Source organism: Balearica regulorum, chromosome 20, assembly GCF_011004875.1.
Source record: "Balearica regulorum gibbericeps isolate bBalReg1 chromosome 20, bBalReg1.pri, whole genome shotgun sequence".
Lineage (NCBI taxonomy): Eukaryota > Metazoa > Chordata > Aves > Gruiformes > Gruidae > Balearica > Balearica regulorum.
In genome coordinates, this window is record NC_046203.1 from 987,583 (window position 1) to 1,001,914 (window position 14,332).

The 14,332-nt window shown below is 43.6% G+C and overlaps 1 protein-coding gene across 1 annotated transcript; it reads right to left on the bottom strand.

Annotated features, from left to right (window-relative positions):
* Positions 1-198: 198 nt before the first annotated feature.
* SURF4 (surfeit 4) lies at positions 199-14,288 on the bottom strand. Its single transcript, XM_075772131.1, has 6 exons — positions 14,038-14,288; positions 6,346-6,532; positions 5,122-5,198; positions 4,457-4,500; positions 3,298-3,484; positions 199-3,055 (listed from the first exon to the last, which is right to left on the bottom strand). Exons 1-6 carry the CDS (start codon positions 14,083-14,085, stop codon positions 2,789-2,791), a joined length of 810 nt encoding a protein of 269 aa, XP_075628246.1. The 5' UTR covers positions 14,086-14,288; the 3' UTR covers positions 199-2,788.
* Between the last annotated feature and the right edge of the window lie 44 nt (positions 14,289-14,332).

The following is a 14,332-nucleotide window of genomic DNA, read 5'->3' on the forward strand; positions in this document are numbered from 1 at the left end:
GCAATTAAGTTGTATTCTGACAGCCTCAAGCCACCCTGCACCAAGGGAAGGACAAACACAGCAGCCAAATACAGGCAGCCCCGTGCTCAGCCCTCTCTATGGAAAGATGGTCTTAACAGGCAGGAGAGAAAGCACCCCGGCACTAACCAGCACTTCAGGTGTCCTCTCCATGGAGTGTCACCAGTCACACACGCCAAGTGGATACAAAGATGCCATTGTTTTATTTTGATTGTTTCCAAAAATCAAAACATTTTCAAACACAACTAAGGTACAAAATACAGCATAAAATGAGAATTTATACTTATTTCTTTTTTTCCACATAGAAAGCAAAAATATATTCAGAATGAATTCCAGAACACTTTGCAGATCCAATTGATAGCTGACATCCTGCTTGTGATGCTCCTCAGCCACAGGGAGAGGTCACTGTATTTTTGGGAGATGCATGAATACAGCAGTGTATGTAGGAAACCAGAATCTTCTGCATCAGGACTCACAGTTAGTAAGCCTGCATATTGCGCTGCCTAGAAATATCTTACAATGCCCTCCACCTAACTGTGCCCCTTCATTACCGAATATTTCTGCTGCAAGGGACAGTATTGGTTCCTTTTCTGGGGTCTTTTGTTGGAAAGGGGACTTGATTTTCACAGAGGAAACTCATCAATATTTTAGACTAGTCCATCATCCAGTTCCTTAGTTAGGACACAAAGAAGTTGAGAAAGCCAGCTTAAGGGCTACTTACAGGAGTTGTTTCTATCATTGCATTTATAAATACTATGAACATCAACAGCAGTTAAGCTATCTGAGAATGGCTGCCTGGATGTAGTCTAAAACCATTCTGGGACCTGCAGTGAAACTGAGGAAGACCATCCTGTGCTGCATATCCAGAACTGAAAGGACCACTTTGTTTTGCTCTGAAGACAGGCACAGTGAACACTGAGGTGAAAACTCTTGCAATACCCCTTTAAAAGCAAGCTTTCTGTGTGACCTGAATCAAAATGCTGGCTTCCCCTCCCATCTACCCCCACATACCAATCTGTTTCCTTCAGCAGCAGCACATCTTGCTATTACATAGGCTATTTTCCCCTTAAGATGACAAAAATCACTGGTTTAATATTCAACAGTGCTCTTCTGTTTGTCATCAGTTCTTTCAGCCTAGTTTCCCCCCCCCTAAAATGCAACTGTTGAGCTGAACTGTCCAGGTTCGTATCCTTTCCAGGAGACCCTGGTGTTCAGCTGAATTATTCCTTGAACAAACAGTTGAGCAGCTTTCTCAAGGCAGAGACCAGTGCAATACGTGTAACATTACCAGTGGTAGGGCTTATGCTTTCTAGAATTCTTTCATAATCTAGTGAAACAGGTCCACCTAGTTTACTAGCAGAGGACAAAACACCTCCTCCAAGCAGCACTAAACATGTTCATGGCACAGAGGTTGTGGCACAGAGTGAAAACAGGGCCTTCCTCTCCTCATGATGCTGAGGAGTTCCTCCCTCTAGAACACACAAGTTACATCCCTGGCTGCTTAGTCACTGCACAGGCTTTGCACTTGCATTCTTCAGCTATAACCGTTTGCATAGAGACCTGGGGCAATGGCAGCACACCACTGACTGTCACTTTTCCTCCCTACGCATCTCAGGGTGGTCCAAGATGGCAGCGAGAAGGGGCTGTACTCAGGAGTTCAGCACCCCGGCTCTCCTGCTGCTCAGTCAGCTGGGACCTGAACAGCTGAGAGAGCAACAGAAGTGACACTAAGAAGCAAAGACTACGGATTAGAAGACTGACCGCTCTCATCTTGCATGTACTGAATGCGGGAAAAAGGGGAGGTTCTGTAATTCTGAAGACACTTTCACTGATAACCTGCAATTCTGATATGAATTTGGGGCATATATGGAGGGAAGCTGGTTAATAACAGAAAGGAGCTTTTATTATGGAACCTGCAGCACAACTTGGCTCCCTTCTTGGGAATTCAGGAGGGGCAACTTTGGGGAAAGAATGCTGAATAAAGAGTTCTTTTGGCACAGAATTTTAACAGAATCTAACATTCTGTCTCTTCAGGAGTATCTCCTCCCCTTCCTTCCTGAAATCTAATTAGCTGTACAGGATTCCTGATTAGCAAGTCGGGATTCTCCCTTGTTCCCCTCAAGAGCAGGACTGGGACATGTTAGAAACTCCTCTCCCTTTTCTTACCTAGAGCAGGGTACAACTATTTCCAGGGTTTTCTTTTTGCCTTTTATTTGGGGGCAGGATATACCTCCCCTCTTGTTAAACAAAATGGAATTACAGGCCTCTGAGCAGCAAAATAACAAGTGATTTTTTTTTAATGCTGCTTTCCACCTTGATAAGCAATGCTATAACCAGCAATGGAACTCCTTATGCACAAGACAGTTTTGATGAGGGTGAGAAAGGGGATCCACCTTTTTAGTTATAGCTAGAACCCAACAGCACACTGAATGATACAGCTGTATCTGCTCACAGTACTTCAAATTTTAAAACATTGCTGAAATTAAAGACAGCAACTGTACTACTGCAACTCACTGAAGCATCAGTGAAATGCAGGTTCCTTGGGTTAGTTCCAAATCTAGGAAGTTAGAATAAGCCTAGGCAACATTCCTTGAAGAAATAGGATTTTATCTATTATATTACTGGTGCCACTGTAAATCAAATTCAAAACATCTGTGCCTTTAATAGGAAGGGGGCATGTACGTGTAAAATGCTGGCAGTTTTTGTTGAATCCATAGAGAATCAGTTCTGGGCTTAATATGTTATGTCCCAAGAAGTGTTGCCATTCCTGTTACCACTCTTTTTTCTTCTCATCCATGGAGACTCCACCAGGGCCCAGTGCAACAACAAGGAGCAGCCCTCCAATTACAGACATGGTCTGGAAGAAGTCGTATTTGAGGAAGTCGTGCATGGGCTTGTAGGCTGGGACGGTCCAGAAGGCATTGAAGTAGATGTTGATGCCAAACAGCCAGATGACTAGAGTCAAGGCAGCCAGCTTAGTCTTGAAGCCAATTGCCACCAAGATAATCAGGGCCGTGCCCACAATGTTCTGCAGAATCTGCAAGGAAAACCACCACAAGCTTACATATGGTTCTTAAATAGACACAGACATCAGAACAGAGCATGGAGAAGTTCAGCAGAACAGGTTGTCAAGGCATCAGTGATTTAGTAACTTTTCCAAGTATTCATTCTACTAAAAATAGATTTAAATGATAAGCATCAAGTAGGTCCTGCAGCCAATCTGGGAGTTAGTACTATATTCTAGTTCCTTAACTCATACTTTTATACTCAGATACTTACAGAAAAGAAGTTCATATCAAAATGTAGCAGTGTCATGAACATGAGGACCAGCAGCACACGGCCCCCCAGCTGCATGTACTGTTTAGGAGAGCTTTCCCGCATCGTAGGGACACCAGCAAACATGCTCTTCCCCTCTGAGCGCGACTCAGCCAAAAGCAGCAGCAAGCCTCCCCCAAGGGCAAGGTTCCTACAGAAAGACAGAAATATGAGGGGGGGAAGCCATTTACTACAGTTTGCACTGATTTATAGATTTGAAGTCTTATCTGACAATTTCAGCTCACTAAGAACCTGCATGCTAGTGAGGAGTGACCTACCCTGCACCTTGTGATGTGTGTCTGTATTAGGCTTCACAAGTGAAGCAGCAGCATTGTACACAAGGGTTTACACAAGCCTGTGTAGACGTGTACAGCCTGCCAGAGAAGTCCAGCACCCACAGCTCAGGCACAGTTGCTTAGCATCGGTTACAGCATGAATTTAGGTATGTTGAAGTTATTCTGTACCTCAGATTTAGCCATATATGCCAAAGTAGTTCAGAAGTTGCTTTAAGAAAACAGAAGAGCAGTACTGCTAAAAGAAGTTACATATTTACAGGGTTGTAGTAAGCCCAGGGTATAGTTCTTGTGCTGCCCCTGCCCTCCCCTCAGAAGAGGGAGGTGAAAAGGTAACAGCCAGCCATCACTCAGGCTTTGACAAGAAAGCTCACGTTTAAGAGCTCTCTCTTCTAAAACCTTCTCTAAGTAGACTTAAAATGCCAGAAGCCACTCTAATATCTACATGCTTTCATTTTCTCAGAAAATGGCTTCAGTCGTGCATAAACACAGTTGCTGTTTTAGCCACTTAGGAAATAAGAGCAGCTCACTGACCCAGCCTAGACAGTTGTTTGTGAGCTCTCAGCAAGGAGTTTAGTAGCAGAAGCACTTAGATCCTAGTGGGTCAGGATTAGTCTCTCCTTTCTACAGTACTGAGCCTGCTGTCTATGGTTTAACACAGGCTGTACTGATTTTTAAGTGCTGCCATTTCTTGTTTAATGTAAATGGATAATTTGTAAAATCTTACTAGTAAATACTATGTACAAAGAATATTTCCTCTGTCAGCAAGTGGCAGCAACAGACAACAGTTTTCATTCTGTTTTGATAAAAACATTAAGAAGTAGACATACCTCATCAAGAACTTCAGGTCCCATAGAATGCTGTATGCAATAGTCTAGGCAAAGAAGAAGAGAGGTTAAAATACCATGTAAATTACACTGAAGTTCTAAAATTATGTTACAATCTCAAGCCTGTACTATCCATAGCAGAAATAAATTAAAAGTATGTTATACTGAAGGGAACAAGGCAGGTTACATCACTGTAGTCCAGTGAGTCAGTGTAAAAGAGGAAACAGAAGCCAGAATTTGATTTGTGCCTTGGCCCCACAAAAATTCAGTTTTTAACAGGAAGGATGCTGCTAGCTAGGGTCCTTTGTTATGGGGACAATCCTTTATAAAAGCTGTGTACTGAAGGCCAAAGCAACTGCAAGTTCCACATTTGGCACATTACTGACACACAGGTAAATGACAAGTTACTTCTGCTAAATTGGTCAAGGTCAAGTATTGACTCAACTGCTCCAGCTGACTAATTGCAATTACAGCCAAGGATCTATTGCGCACATCAGAAGAACAGAAACAGCAAAATAGTTCAATGCCATTGAGGACTGGCACTAGGCCAGGGTGGAGAAAAATCCCAAGGTTGCAAGTTGTATTTAAATACCTGTTGGTAACACTGTGGCCAAGAGAGAAGATTTGAAAGATGGAGTTTGGAAGGGCTGAAGACTTAAGCCTCCTACCTGTAATGCTATAATTCCAAACAGTCCAAAGCAGGCATATTGCACAAAGTTCCTACTCAGCACCAGGATACAGCCACCTGAGTTGGGGAAATTGAACACAGTTACACTCCTGGCTTGCACAGGAAGAGATGCTGCAGGAATGCTAACTTGTTGTGAACTGAGCAGACTCTAATTTCTTTCGACTGTGCCACTGAGAATATCAGGTAGGAAACTTCAATGGCTCACTGGCACAAATCAGTTTGAGAACCAAGAAGTCTTAGTGCATTTGAAAATGTTTTCTAGTTCAAGAAGTATCTTTTAATTTACAAAAGGTAAGCACATGCTGAATGCAGTTACCGACACACAGCACAGTACAGCAGCTATCAGTGTTAAAGCATTAAAAGTTAGAAAATCCATAATGAGTTGAGGTGTTGTTTTTTTTAAATGATATAACTGTTAGGGCAAACATGCTGCACTTTTCCTTGAAAGCTTTTATTTTATATCCTCAAGTCTTCCGTCACAAAGCACTGACAGCCTTTGCCATGTTGACATGAGGACTGGTAACTACATTAAGTTAGGCTGACTCTCTACACAAAAATATGAGGGTAAAAAATCTAAACCCAGACCCAAGACAAGAAATTGGCAGAGCAATCAAAAACAGTAGATAAGGAACAGAATATAAACAAAAATATTCTTACTTCTCTATTTCTGACACCCTAAGTCCACCTAACACACAGAGAAACTCTGCTTCTGGGCATATTTTGATTCTTGGGCTTTGAAAATCTGACACAAACACTCCTCTCAAGCTTAAGTGTACCAACTGCAGGATAAGACTTTGCCATTGAGATTAACACCCATAAAAACAACAAGCTGAGAAAGTCTTAACACTGCCCTATTTAAGAAAATGAGTATTTCATTTAGAGAATTCGGGGGTGGGGTGGTATGTGTTTACAGACACATGTACAGAATTGAAAATATTGTCCTAATGGACTCTCAGCATCTCCGACTCAGAGGTAGCAAGTTACAAGAAATTCTCTAAGACTACTTCCAGGAAAGGCTGAAGCAGGTCAATTAAGAGTTCTTTTCATTCAGCTCATGTAGTACTATGAGTTGTAGCTGTCAATGGCTATTAAGAAATCAGTGAGGCATCCTATGCTTATGTGATTCACAGTGCTTACGTGAGCCAGAGTGGCAGACACACTGGACTGCCCTGGCATCTACCTTAACAGCCTCAGAGCCACTTACTCAGCTGTCCGAAGAGATTTATGAACACAAAGATGGAGGCCAGGAAATAGCCACAGTTCCACGTGCCGTCAATGTAATCCCTCTGTTCACTCCACTGGAACCACATGCGGATGCCATCCTCCAGGAAGGTGCTGATCAGGCACAGGCGAGCCACATGGGGAAGGTACTGCTTTGTCACCCTCAGGAACTGCATGGGCAGACAGCATCGTTAGCAGGGAAGGCAGGCAAGGCGATACGCAAGACATAACAGATCCAGGCACTCTGCAGACTCTGAGGTCAGCAGTTCTCTGTGCATACAGGGTCATCAACGTCTAGAGAGAAACACATACTTGGGACTTGGATTTAACTAAATTCTTCTCCACTCCAGTTTGAGAACGCTTGGGAGCAGTGGGGGAAAACCTGTTGTCATGCTGCACCTAAAGAGCATTTTGGACAAGGACGTGGAAAAAAGAAGAATCCAGCAGCACCTTTCTAAACACAGTTCTTATACAGATGGAGCTCTTACTAGATGAAGGCTGACCTTGGTTTTAGTTTGTCTATCTCAGGGTTTCATGTTGCAGCCCAACTATCAGATAGCCAGGAGCTGAAAGGGCAATCCTACTCCCACCCACGTGCTCAGGCACTCAACACCCTGTAACAAACTGATTCAGGGAGTCAGGCTGACAGAAGACTAATTCTGTACAAATTAAAAAAATTAATAAGCTTTCTGCCAAGCTAGTTCCTTCTAAGAGGTCAGAAAAGCAACAGTGCAAAGCATGCATACTCATGTAGCAGCAGCAGCTATTAGATTAGCACAGCCATTACATGCAATCGCACCCTCTATCCTCTATGCAAGTACACACAGTTTCTACCTCCATTAAAAATAGCATCCCCTGCAGAAAGACAATAGCCATTTATATACAATTCAGTGTAGTAATTAAAAGGAAATTGTATCATCATGCAACAGATACTGAGCTTAGTTCTTGGGAATGCAAGATGTATCTGGTCTCACATAGCCCTTCATCCTGCAAACTCACTGGTTAGTTTACTCAACAATTACAATAATTATAAAGGAACAAAACCAGAATTGCCAAGCAGGGTCTAGACTAGCATGCTCTATAGGACTGTGAGGTGCACAGGAAAACTTGCTGCCTCTGGATTATGACACATGCTTAACTGTCACCGATTTTCCTAAACAGCACTGGTTATTACTTAATGGAGACCTCCACTAGGATTTGCGTTGTCACTCTGAACACAAGCTAGTACCCGGCTGGCCCATTTCATGCACAGGTTCAACTTCGCCAGATCACTAGAAGGACACATTTGGAGTCAGGGTACACTGCTGTTTGAATACATGCAATCTAGTAAGAAACAAACATGAATTTAATCTAAAACTAACTTTACAAGATTATCCAGAGCAGTTTGGGCAGGTTGACACCTGTCAAAGTAAATGCCCATGCCACAAGCCTTCATGCAGAACTGTCAGACTACACGGATTCCTGCGTTAGAACTAGGAGGAGGAGCCACTTCAAGAAAAACCCCATTATCCCACACAAAGTTCAATGTGTTGTAAGGCACATTGATTCATACAGTTTGTGCAATATTGGAACACTTCAAGCACGAAAAGGGGTGAGGGAACCCACTTATCTATAGGTGTCTTCCAGACAGCATTGAACTACGGTATAAAAACAGACAGAAAAAGCACACAAACTTTTTTCCATAATTCAGTATTTACATTGACTTCAGGTTAGACGACACAGCTGACTGGTTTCTTTCTAGGCAGAAACTTGCATTGCGTACTCTCAGTATGTACTGGAGTGTGGAGAAAGGAGAACGAAGCCATTTCTGACAGTTGATTCTTGCCACGGTAATTAGTAAATACTAAAGGCTGTTCTGGATCCTACACAAAAGACAAGCCTTGCTTACTGTGTAGCTGAAGATTATCACAAGGAAAAAAAATCCAGTAACCATGCTTAATAGTTAATTAAACAGTTAATATTGGACCAAACTACACTAGTTGCACTGCATGCATCCAGAGTCTAAGGGTCAAGATTCAAGTTAATCAAGTGCATTTTAAGTGCAGCTGTACTCTGACTCAGGACTGCCACTTCATGCTTTTTTAAGCCCTGTCAACAGTTGGATGAATGAGTCAGAAGAAATTTGTGATCTTTGTCACTGAATGAGACACACATCTTGGTTTACAGCTTTCTTTCCCAGACTTCACTGTGCATTTGGGTAAACTTGCTGAGGAATACTAAGGATGAAGTTGTTCTGGAAATAGTACAAAACCAAAAATTGGTTTGTAAAGTAAGTCTGCTTTGTCAGGACGCAGAACTGGCAACTGGTCCAGCAGGAAGTGAAAGAGGACAAATGCTGGGCATCTGTAGGAAGAGGGAAAACACACTGCTGTGGAAAGGCTGAAAAAAGAAGCAAATGTTAGAGAGGGTATCTGCCTCCAGGCCTCATCTTTGTTGCTTCTGAAGTGGGTCATGTGAGCTGATCTCATCTTCCCCTTCCCTGAAACTAAACAACTGTCAACAGTCCAGGTGAAGGAGCCAAGAAAGCAGTTAACATTTACCTGTCCTCATGGCATAGAGGGAATTTAACACTATCTATTAAACACGAGTGTGCACATCCAATCAGCTTAAGACAAGTCAGCAAGACTGAAGCCTAAGTCAGCTGCAGAGCTAAGCAACCTTATCACAACACACATCATCTTTGGACATCCATAACTCATGAAGCTGCATTTACTTCGCTACACCAAGTTGAAACCCCTGTACACAGCAAGCTTAAAGTAAAAAAGCTTCAGGAACAGACTGTATGAACAAAAGTCAAAGCTAAAAGAACAACTAGCCGTGGAGATCCAAAGAGAAGGAAGAAGGTGGTTACATGATAACCACAAGAAGAGAACATAACAGACATCAAGTGATTTTATGATTAGAGGATTCAAGTATAAATCACTTAAGTAATTTAGCTAAGGACATACTAACTTAGAAGAAACAAGTAATCTCTAGAAGTGAGACTGAACTAATAGTACCAGATACCCTGGGTTTGTCCCCACACATCATCAGCAACATGTGGTTCAAATGCTGCACCCCGAGACCACTTCCTTTTTGATTCACAGATAAAAGCAGCACATACAGGAAATCTGGTAGCTGCAGTTAATAAACATATCTAGTGAAGACATGGGACTTGAAATGAACACTCCACTAAGCACAATACACACAAGCCAAAACAAAACTGTTGAGATTGATGGAGGTGGCAGTGTTAAACTCATGACATCAAGTAACTGGATGGCTTATTCCACTACGGGCTTTGCATTAACTGTTCTTAGCACATACTGCCTCATTGCAAGAGGCAAAACATCTTGAGAGAAGACAACAAAACACTAAATAAAACTATTTTAAAGAAGAACAGCTGGTTCTGGGTTGGCAGCCAAGTCACTAGCGTACACCAGAGGGGCTTTGCGTTGTCACTTCCCCCTCTAACAGGATCAAAAAAGCAAAGATACATTTAAATGCTCCTCTTAGTTTAACAAGCAAAGATGCACAAGAGGATGCAGGGATACCTAAATCAAATCTCTGCTCACCCCCCCCCCCTTTTTTTTTTTTTTTAAAAGCAGGCTTGAAATACTCAAACCCATAAAGAGGCCTGCCTAAAGAGAGGTAATAAAATGATTCTGTTTTGACTCTTGTAATGCTTTCTAAAATATATCCCACCTCCAACAGTTCCTAATTTGTTAAAAAACAGTCCATTTTGTTAGAAGTATACATACCATAGCATAATTACAGGTATTTTAAGAACAATACACAGCCAGGAGTTGGGAATTTTTGCTGTCACCTAGTGTATTCTGTCCAAGCACAGAACTCTTTTCTCTGTGTGTGCACATGTGTGTTCTTGCACCAGGGAAGTTACAATCATGGTGATGAACAGCAGTCTGCTAATCCACACAGAAAGCACTCTTGTGGGCTGCACAGCATTATTCGTCTAGAGCTTTTGGCTTATTCCAAGCATCTAGCTTGTATTCATTTAAGGGATTGTTTTGTTCTGGGAGGACAGAGATCTCTAGCACCCTGGGACACCAGTGATCTTGTCTGGCATAGGATGCTCAATCCTCTGGCAGAGAGAAAAATCACATCCTTTCACCAACCTGTATATATCCACTTAAGGAGATCCCACCTAGAAAATCACAAGGACAGCAGCATCCATCACAATGGGCTTAATCTATGTCTACAAATTTTTTGTGAAGACTTTGAGCAGAGGCTTTCCCATTTATTTCGAAAAGGCAAGAAGAGAGCTCTGACCCACTAGAACATTGCCAGCAGTCTTAATCAGGGTTTTAATTGCAGGAAGATTTCTCATGACAATGCTTTTTACTTCTAGTGTGTGCTTTATACCAATTCCTTTTTCCAAAAAGGCTATTGATTAATCAAATCTTTAAAACAGGATTTATTAGTTACGTATTGCATTTTGCTATCTCTCTTCATGGGAAGATTCTTTCCCAGCCTAACCAGAATAAGCTATTTAGCTTATAACGCTAAACCATCAGTGCACTGACAAGACTAACTTACAGAATCCAAAATCAGTTTTTTAAAACACAAAAAAGTTCAGACTAACAATGAAATACTTTCTTCTCCCTTCTATTTTCCACAAAATAGGATATAGAGACATCAGAATTAGCTGAACAACATGCATCAGCATTTACGTTGGAAAATTAAACAAACCCCCCAGAGTCTAGATCTCCCTTGCAGCCCTTTCACTGCAGTACAATGACTCAATAGTCTTCTTGCATTTTTGTCCATAATTTTTCAGAACAGCAGAAATACCAGGCACCCACATTCCTAAAGATTATTACAAACACTAGAAAAGTTGCTCCAGATCTACTCCGTCTTACAGGGATTACAAAGGAGAGACAACCAGTCCTATAACTCTAAACAATCAGTTCAGGCCTCAGATACAGCTATTTTCAGTATGATGTCAGCAGTACATGGTGCCTGCACTGAAGGGCTTGGCATGTAATATTTTAACAAGAACCACTAAAAAAGGGCTTAACTTCTCAGTATGTAAATTATTTAATTAATAACATTGGGCTGGTGTTACACAGCTTAAAAACAGACCAACCCATAAAGCCTGTATTTGGGCATCATTCTGAACAAAGATCCTTATTTCTTTGCACTGTGCATCATAGATTTTAGGAATCCCTAATAGCTTTTCCCACTCCTCAGTAAGTTGCCTTCTCCAAAATCAAGAGGACCACCTCTCACACCCACCGAGCAGCTGCCTCCTCCACTGCAGTCCTTGGAAACTGCTAACAGCTCAGAGCAGAATAGCTCATCAGCCATACCACATCCCTGAGGGCTACAAACTCGTGCTACAGCCAAGCTAAACCAAGGGCTAGTTCTCCTCACAAGCAATCTCACCACCAGCAGTGCTCACTTCACCTAAACAATGGGATAACCGGAACAAACAGGAAAGTCAACTCCATTTTTTTTTTCCTGCCAATTCAACTCTCCAGTCCAGTGACCAAAAATTGCTAGTGTGAGAGAAAAGGGGAACACAGCCTTGGGAGAAATAGAACAACCCCTTTCACGGATAGCTAGCTGTCAGGCAAACTTAGCTACCTTTAAGACCATGCCTTCAGTGTACAAGTCCACCTCCAGATTAAGAGCCACTTGTTACTACTGAGTATCTTGGTATCTAAGGCATAATTTGCTAATTCAAAAAGAAATTACAGTATTTAAGAAAAAGTTAAGCTTTAGTGTTTGAATTTAAGGGACAAATTATTCTTGCTTTTGTAAGAGACATTCAGGACTGATAAGCCATGGAAGTAGCTATAACATTTTCCCACAGGGCTTTTATGCTACAGAAATTAAAACTCATTAGGTCTTGAGCACTAGTACAGGGAATGGAGAAAGCAAGGTTATCGGTGAGAATGCACTCAGCTCCCAGAAGAGCCATTGTCCAGCTTCACTACCTCCACCTCTATCAGGGGGAGTTTCAACATAATTTCAGTCCAAATGTTCCAAGTATTTTTTTAATCCAAGATGAATGAACAGCTTCCGTAATGCCAAGTGTTAACTTTGCAATATATACCAAAGGTTATTGTTCAGTAAATCTCTCCACTGCTACACTGGTGCAATACTGAGTTTTAGCAGCATACACGGTACTGAAAGTACCTGACTGAGCTACGAGGCAGTTATTTGGAGCCAGAATTATCAAAGGAGTTAGTTACTTGGAAAGCTGTAAAAATTGTTTCGCAATCTGATTGGTAAGCATATGCAAACACCCAAATTCTGCAGGTAAAGACTCATCTTTAAATAGAATGTGGCCAAGCACAAATAAAGTTGTGCCATTTAAAATTAATTTCAGGAGGAAACAAACTACATTTTAGCTGGACAAAAGAGCTTTCAGTAGTATGAAAAAAGGGGTGTTAAAGACATCTAGAAATAGTCACACAGGAATAAATACAGAGGTGTTATAAAAAGGTCAGGACAAGTGTTGTAAATTTTGGCAAGTGATTTGAACACTATAGTGATAGTTTACGTTCTCCTCTAAGAGGAGTGAGAGGAGAAGGTAAACAGAGGATGACGAAGATGATCCAGACACCCCTTAAATTAAGTACTACCACACACCATAAGAAGCTCTGTCTCTAAATCGAGTTTTCTATCTGGGGGCGGGGAAGAAGCACAGAACAGGTTTTCCCAGTGAAACTCAGTGAAAGGCACAAAGGCAGCACAGCCAGCCCCCTCAGAGCTGTGACACCTTACCATGCACCACACAACTCACACTGCTTCAATAGCCAAGAGTTGTAGAACCTGGCAGAAAGATTTTTCCAGAGAACTTACTTGATATGATTAGATATTGCCTCTTATTTTCAATTAGATGAATCACCATGACAGTGAAGATCTTTCTAACGTTATCACCAGTGGATCAACTTACTTTCACTCAAAGTATTCCTGCCCTCACATGTAACAAGAAATCTCAAACTTCAATTTAAGAGAAATCTGTCAGGGCCTCAACTGAAATAAACAAAAAGGATTACTAGACAACATCAGCTTGTTTGCTTTCCTTTTGCCCCAGTTCTAAGCACAGTACTCTGGTACTGGTAAGCTTCTTCCAGTTTGTGTTTCCAAACAGCAGTCAGGGTTTAAAAGATTTTTGCTTTTCTGTCCCCATCACCCCACCCTGGTTTCCCACACCCCTTTACGCCCTATTTGCCAACCTGGACGGCTTACAAGATGAGAGCAGCTCGGCCCCTGCTCTCCTTCCATTTACACAGCCCCAGGGAGAAGCCCAGCTCCCGAGGAGACCTCGCCTGGTTCGCTGTACCAGCGGCCGCAGAGCAGCCGCGGAGCTCGTCTGAGGGCAGGGGGCAGCCGCTCCCACCGGGACCCGGCCGCGGGGCCTGCTCCAGCCGCCCCCACTCCAGCGGGGAGCCAGGTCCCCGGGCCCCGCTCTGAGGTGGCGCGGCCGAGGATGCCCCCAGCCCCGCCGGAGGGGCAGGCCCCAAGGCCGCGACCCCGCGCTGGGCCGCCGCCATTCCAGCCTGCCCCAGCTGGGCCCCTCAGGGCAGCAGCCTTCCCTTCCACCCCCCCCAGCGCGGGGCCTGCCGAGGCGTCCCCCCCCCCCCACAGCCGGCCCCAGCGCCCAAGGGAGCGGCCCAGCACACAAAGGCCTCCAGGCCAGCGAGGGGAAAGGCGGGCAGGCACCCACCTGGTCCGCGAAGTCCTCAGCGGTGCTCATGATATCGTTCTGGCCCATGGCGGCGGTAGGGGGATGCTGCCAGCTGCTGCGCGCCTGGGGCCCGGCCTCGCTCTCGGGGACGGCCGCAGGAAGGGCGGGCGGGAGGGAAGGAGCGCCGGGCCGGGCCGCCGCTCGGCTGCTGCTGCCACGTAGGCCAGCCCTTAAAGGCGCCGCGCGGGCGGCAGCGCCGGCGCACGCGGGGCGGGGCGGTGGCCGCGGGAGGGAGGGGTGGGGCCCCGCCGCTCTCGCGCAGCGTACTTAAAGG

Excerpts from the sequence above, each read along its gene's own strand:
- SURF4 (XM_075772131.1), bottom strand. The coding sequence starts at position 14,085 with ATGGGCCAGAACGATATCATGAGCACCGCTGAGGACTTCGCGGACCAG. Across the intron at positions 4,501-5,121 it reads TTGGAATTATAGCATTACAG|ACTATTGCATACAGCATTCT; the intron begins GTAGGAGGCTTA and ends TTCTTTGCCTAG. Across the intron at positions 3,056-3,297 it reads TTGATATGAACTTCTTTTCT|ATTCTGCAGAACATTGTGGG; the intron begins GTAAGTATCTGA and ends TTTTCCTTGCAG.